The sequence below is a fragment of the Lentinus tigrinus genome (assembly GCF_003813185.1).
Source record: "Lentinus tigrinus ALCF2SS1-7 unplaced genomic scaffold L226scaffold_110, whole genome shotgun sequence".
NCBI lineage: Eukaryota > Fungi > Basidiomycota > Agaricomycetes > Polyporales > Polyporaceae > Lentinus > Lentinus tigrinus.
Window position 1 is genome coordinate 1,281 of NW_027138019.1, and position 5,629 is coordinate 6,909.

At 57.3% G+C, this 5,629-nt stretch overlaps 3 protein-coding genes across 3 annotated transcripts; 2 read left to right on the top strand and 1 right to left on the bottom strand.

Annotated features, from left to right (window-relative positions):
• Positions 1 to 354: 354 nt before the first annotated feature.
• L226DRAFT_617880 (uncharacterized protein) lies at positions 355 to 1,470 on the top strand (the record flags this gene model as incomplete). Its single annotated transcript, XM_067687103.1, has 3 exons — positions 355 to 978; positions 1,030 to 1,177; positions 1,233 to 1,470. Exons 1-3 carry the CDS (start codon positions 630 to 632, stop codon positions 1,468 to 1,470), a joined length of 735 nt encoding a protein of 244 aa, XP_067528281.1. The 5' UTR covers positions 355 to 629.
• Positions 1,471 to 1,804: 334 nt separating this feature from the next.
• L226DRAFT_61615 (uncharacterized protein) lies at positions 1,805 to 2,874 on the top strand. The gene is made up of 4 exons (XM_067686869.1): positions 1,805 to 2,166; positions 2,225 to 2,508; positions 2,565 to 2,645; positions 2,698 to 2,874. The coding sequence occupies exons 1-4, from the start codon at positions 2,081 to 2,083 to the stop codon at positions 2,826 to 2,828; spliced, it is 582 nt and encodes a 193-aa protein (XP_067528282.1). The 5' UTR covers positions 1,805 to 2,080; the 3' UTR covers positions 2,829 to 2,874.
• Positions 2,875 to 3,327: 453 nt separating this feature from the next.
• Positions 3,328 to 4,821, bottom strand: L226DRAFT_527687 (DUF300-domain-containing protein; the record flags this gene model as incomplete). The annotated part of the gene is made up of 8 exons (XM_067679156.1): positions 3,328 to 3,707; positions 3,762 to 3,969; positions 4,026 to 4,267; positions 4,324 to 4,357; positions 4,405 to 4,582; positions 4,604 to 4,626; positions 4,674 to 4,681; positions 4,740 to 4,821. The coding sequence occupies 8 exons, from the start codon at positions 4,819 to 4,821 to the stop codon at positions 3,328 to 3,330; spliced, it is 1,155 nt and encodes a 384-aa protein (XP_067528283.1).
• Positions 4,822 to 5,629: the final 808 nt, after the last annotated feature.

The window sequence follows — 5,629 nt, forward strand, 5'->3', positions numbered from 1 at the left end:
ATTTTGGGCTCCGTCTGGGGCCGAGACTGAATCCGCTTACCAGTACATAGTTGACGAAGCTTTGTCTGACTTGACAGCCGAGCGAAGCAGGTACTGACACTGCACCCGCTTACCATCTGGCCATATCCCGCCCTTGACAGCGAAATGAGCGGCTTTCTGAGACGACCAGCCACGCTGAATCCCCCTTCTCTCTGCTCTCCCCATCTTCGTGTCGGTCCTACCCTTGCCTCTGAGTTTCCCTGCCTCTCGCGCATTTGCACTTGGTATGTGTCGAGTTGTTCCGTTCAATCTGTTTATGTACCTCTAACGAGAAACATCTCTTACAGGCAGCGTGCTTCGGCAGCGGCAAGACGCACCTTGGTGCTGAGGACACAAACGAGGGCAGGCTACGGTGCATGGTGAGCACGTCGCTCCGTGGTTAGCTTGATCTGTTCGAAGCTGACGTGTCCGGCGGGTTCAAAGCGGTCGCACCTTCAGATGTCCAGCCGCACCAAGAGACTCCCCACTCTCTCGACGACGTATTGTTTGCCCTCTCGCATCCTCGCCGTCATGACACACGCACATTGTGGAGATCCGCACCTTCCCATGTGCAGCTGCATCTCGAGGGCCCACATATCGCTCTGTCACGTATGACCCACCTGCCTACGTCCACCTTTGATGATGTCGTCCTCCACACGGTCCGGACATTGGACCTTGAGGTCTCCAAGGTTGCCTCCCAGGTCACGAATGCGTTCCGCGTCGCGGAGACACCTGACCCGGACAGGGTCACGCCTGCGTTCGACCGCGCACGCGAGGCAGTGGGCCCGGTCATGGCCGAGCTCCTCGAGACCATCCAGCACCAGGAAGACCCGATCCTCATTGACATCGCGCTCAAGGCTGACATGGTCGGCTTCGCAGCGGAGATCGCTTCCGCGTGGGACTTCCAGCACCAGAGCAAGTCTGTCTTCACGGGCGTGTACAAGCAGATGCGCCGGTCAGGTGCGTAGCATCCACTATCTGCCTCAGCCTCGCTGAAGCTTCGTGTCGCAGAGTCGCAGCTCGCTTGTGCGCAGTGGCGTTCCCAAGCCCGGAAGTACTCGAAGCAGCGCCTCTACAACGGACGCGACCTCGCCACGGGTTTCGCATACCAGCTGGCCGAACGCATTGCCGACCTACTCACCGTTGCCGGCTCTTCTTCGTCCTCCGACGACATCTGAGCCATGCACACGTCCCACCTCGAGACGATCGTCCAGACCGCGGACCGTGCTCGCGATCAGTGAAGAAGGTGCCTCCTGCGACTACGAAGTCCTCGTCGTGCGCATCGACGAGGTCTACAACACTGCGCAGATGGAGGACATCTACAACGGCGAGATCGTCGCTGCCGGCGCACCTGGCATAGTCCATTGCGTCCTCTTCACCGTGGACCTCGGCCTGCGGCGCTCTGAGAAGGTCGACGCGGCCACGGAGACAGGGCGCACCTCCTGTGCATAGGTCTTGATGGATCTTCACGTCGAGGCGAGACATGGCATCCCGCCGGACACCCTAGCGGACATTCCTGCGTGTCGTCTACAACGCGCAGAAGCTGTCAGTCCTCTGCCTGATGTTGGTGAGTACGCGCTGTACTTACCTCGACGTGTACTCCTTTCTCATCCGGATTCTTGCAGCGACGGTCCTGGAGGGTCTACACGTCGCTCTCGTGGTGTTTCCGCGCACAACGCCGGTCCGGGGTGTAGCTCTGCATCACCGCGAAGCCTCTCGCAGGACGGCATGCCATGGGTGTCGTCCTCGAGCACCTACCTGACAACGGACGACAACGGTCAGCACCAGAAATGCTCGGCAGTCGGACGATGAAACACTTGCATATTGGAGACCGCTCTTGCCCCGGACTGGACGCCAACCACTTCTTCGCGGTACTTGGTTTGTTCTCCGAAGTTCAAGTGCTCTGTGTCGACGACGGAGTCGACCAACCGTGCCTGGTGTCGCGTGTTCCCATCATTCCTGGTCTCGTCCTCGACGCGCTCGAAGAGACCGATTGCGCGATCGCGTGCGGTGGTTTGACGCAGGGTGGGTGCTATCGAGGTATGTAGCCAGACTTACGTTCATGCTGATATTCGCCTGCACAGGACGCTGTGGCAACGCTGCATGCGACCACAAGTCTCCAGAAACCGGATCTGTTACTGCGCGAGGGTACGTAGCCGTATTCATGTCTGAGGAGGAGCTACTCACCAGATTGTTCGGCTTCCAGAAGACGAGGCCGCGGTCAGCTGAGTTCAGAGTCCGCGCTCGCGCTCTCATATATTGCAGATCGAGACCAGCTCGCATCACCAAACCCACCAGTGCTGCCCCTGACACCCTGTACTCTTCCAGAACTGAAAACGCTCAACCCCATCCTCGACATCGAAGCTCGGGACCCGATTGAGGACACCGTCTCTTCCCTCCTGACACGTTCCGGCAACCGCCCTCTCACTCGACTGTCGCTCTCGTACGGCTCAAACACGTGCAAGTCTGCACGCTGCCGGGAAGAGAACGGTACGTCACAAACTTACCTGTGTCTGAGTCCGAGTTCTGACAGCACTCCCGCCCAGCTCACGTCGCACGCCTCGAAACCGTCGCGTCAAGTCTCCGAGGTTGTGCGCGGGTCGCGCAAGTTGCCAGAAAGCAGCAGAGTAAGTCAGAGTGCAGCTACAGCGTGAAGCAAAGTTGACACAGTCCCTGAAGCAGCCGTGAACGAGACAAGCAAGATGCAGGAGATGCGACACGACGAGATGGCGGTAAGAGAGCAAGAGTCGAGCACCGCATGCTCGGCAAGTGCAGCCATGAGCGCCCGCAGCTCGGAAGCGTTCCGCTAACCACACGCTCGTCCGTGCGCATGTCTCGCGCGTGCTTTCGTCGTCTGGGGGCGGCGGAATGCGCTATTATATTGCTATTTGCATGCTCTCATTTACTTGGGGCGGCAGAGAGGGCTGTTTATGTACTTGGCTCTGTCTGTTCTCGGCGATGTTCTGCTACGTACGACACGGAATACATCTTGCTTTGCTCTGTGAGCCTCCGAAGTCCTCCTCGTCCCCGGGCGTCCTCCCCCAAGTCCTCCAAGTCCTCCAAGTCCCCAGGCAGGTATCCTGTTCGAAAGTGCACCAGGTATCCTGTTCGACAGTGCAGCAGGTATCCTGTTCGACAGTGCAGCAGGTATCCTGTTCGAAAGTCCAGCAGAGCCAAGTGATCGATCTGGAAGATCTTCGCCCGCCAAACACATCGCGTCCGCAAACAAAATATATTCATCCTCTACCCTACCACATGTCGTCTCGCTACCGCTACCCACATACCCCCCGTGCCCGCCCGAGCTCGAGCTCATCCTCGCCCCGCGCCGTCCTCGTACGAATACGGCTCTAACCTGACGTTCTCGTCGTAGCTAGCCCGTGGCGCGCGCACAGCGGACATGGACATCGACTCACCGGCCCTGAGGGTGCGAGGGGGGTAGGGAGGGGGGACAGAGTTAACGCGCTGCGTCTGCATCTGCATCTCGCTGGACGAGCTGGCGTACCCGTTGATGCCACTGCTGTATCCCGTGTTCGTGCGCGGACTCAGCCCGAAGGCTTGCCCAAAGTCCATCTTCGTCTGCTTGCCCGTCTCATCGGTGACGCCGATCCGCGGCCCGTGCGTGCCGGGCTTCCCGCGCGCGTAGTCGATGAAGAACTTAATCGAGCCCGCGATCTCGTGCGCAAAGTCCGCTGTGGAGGCGTGAGCACGAGCACGAGCACGCAAGGAGGGGAGGAAGAACGTACCGTAGTTGATGCTGTCCCAGAGGGCGCGCCATGCGCCGTACCGTGTGGCGCCCTTGACCTTGTACTCCTTCCACGAGTACGCGTACATCATGAACGCGGAGAAGATGACCATCTCGATGCAGATCGCGAGCGCGTTCAGGCCGTCCGCGATGTTCGTCTCCGTCCAGTACTGTGTCTCCTTGATCACCCGACCTTCCAGCGCATCGAACTGAGTCAGAGAGGTTAGCACGCGCACACACACCTGTGCCCAAGACGGATACGCACCACAAGGGACTGGTAGAACGTGAACATGACGATGAGCTTGATCGAAAGGAACTTCGAGAGCGGCTTGCGGCCCTTAAGCTCGTCCTTTGTGAGCCCGTAGAAGATGAGAAGGCCGTACAGCGCGATCGTGATGCTGACACCGTCTATCACGCTGATGTAGGCGTGCGCAGTCTTGAAGCTCCAAGGCCCGGACTGGCAGAGCACGCCGTAGTGTTCACAAATGATACCTGCGATCGACAGCACTGCACACGTCCAAGGTGAGTTGACGCAAAAAAAAGTCGGATGAGCTCAGGCTCACCAGGTCGTAGGATGACATATTGCAGTACGGACCACTATACGCCCGTCAGCATCGGCTGCAGAGTGCAGTCTGTGCACGTACCTTCAGAGTATACATGAAGTAGGCCTTTGTCGGGCGGTAGCGCCAACAGCAGAAGGGAAGTGGTAGACTGGACTTCTCCTTCCGGAGGATAGCATTATCGACATCGTGTCCAGTTGCAGTCGATGCGACGAATTCGATAAGCAGGAGGCTGGGTGACGTGATGAGGGCAATGTGCGTGCTGCAAAGCGGAAACACTCACAGGAAGGCACTGAGTGTCACCGACTGCGAAGCCGTCAGCATCAAGCAGGAACGGGCCAGTGTGAACTCACCTCGTAAGCTGTAATAATCAATAGGTCAAATTACGATCTGACAAGTGATGCGGCGTTAGAACGTACCAGTCTCAATGAGGTCATAGTATGTGTATTTGCGGAAGAAGCGGTAGGAGAAGAAAGAGATGATGGCGTAGACTGCAGGCATGTACAATATTCGGAGACTGCGAAAGAGTGAATGTCAGCCAACAAGAAGTGAGGACGGCGAAGCACGAAACCGGGAAGCCTTGCGCAGAGAACTAGAACGAGCGAATCCAAACTCAGGCCAGCGTAAAAGAACGACGACTCCCAAATCGCGCGCATATACGCAGCCGAAACGGGGAAGGTGGCCGTCCTGTCTCGCTCTGCACGAGCAAATGATCCCAGATCTACCATTGCGCGATTGCAGCCGCATATAGTCCTCGCAACGCATAAACAATAACCTGCAGCGCACGCACAAGCTAACACCCAAATTCACTAGGATCATTATCTCCGTGAGTACAACTCAATCCAAGTTTCGACTGCGAGAGCAGCATCATGTAGATATGTTCTCGCACGAAGGAGGGTGAAAATATCCCGCACGTCGCGGATGAAGTCAGAGAGATCCGAATCCAAGCCGGACAATGTAGAACGAGCGAATCTAAACTTAGGCAGGGAGAAAGGAACGACACCCTCCCGGATCGTGCCGTATACACAGCCGGGCCGTCCTGTCTGACGCTGTGCACCAGCAATTAATCCAGGTCTACACCTTTGCCTTTGGGGTCGCATATAGTCATGTTGACTAGCACAGCGCAGCAACCTACAGAGGATGTCGACACACATGCTAACACATATTCACCAGGATAGTGGCAGCAGCGTCATTGAGATATTAGGGATAGTCAAAGCCAGGGATTCTGAAGGATTCTGAGGGCGATTCTAGGTAGTTTACTGAGAATCTCGCCAGAATCCCGCCTAACTCTGACTACGCTGTCAGTAAC

Coding starts and splice junctions, on each gene's coding strand:
- L226DRAFT_61615 (XM_067686869.1), top strand. CDS start 2,081: ATGCTGATATTCGCCTGCACAGGACGCTGTGGCAACGCTGCATGCGAC. Junction 2,167..2,224: donor GGATCTGTTACTGCGCGAGG/GTACGTAGCCGT, acceptor TTCGGCTTCCAG/AAGACGAGGCCGCGGTCAGC. Junction 2,509..2,564: donor ACGCTGCCGGGAAGAGAACG/GTACGTCACAAA, acceptor ACTCCCGCCCAG/CTCACGTCGCACGCCTCGAA.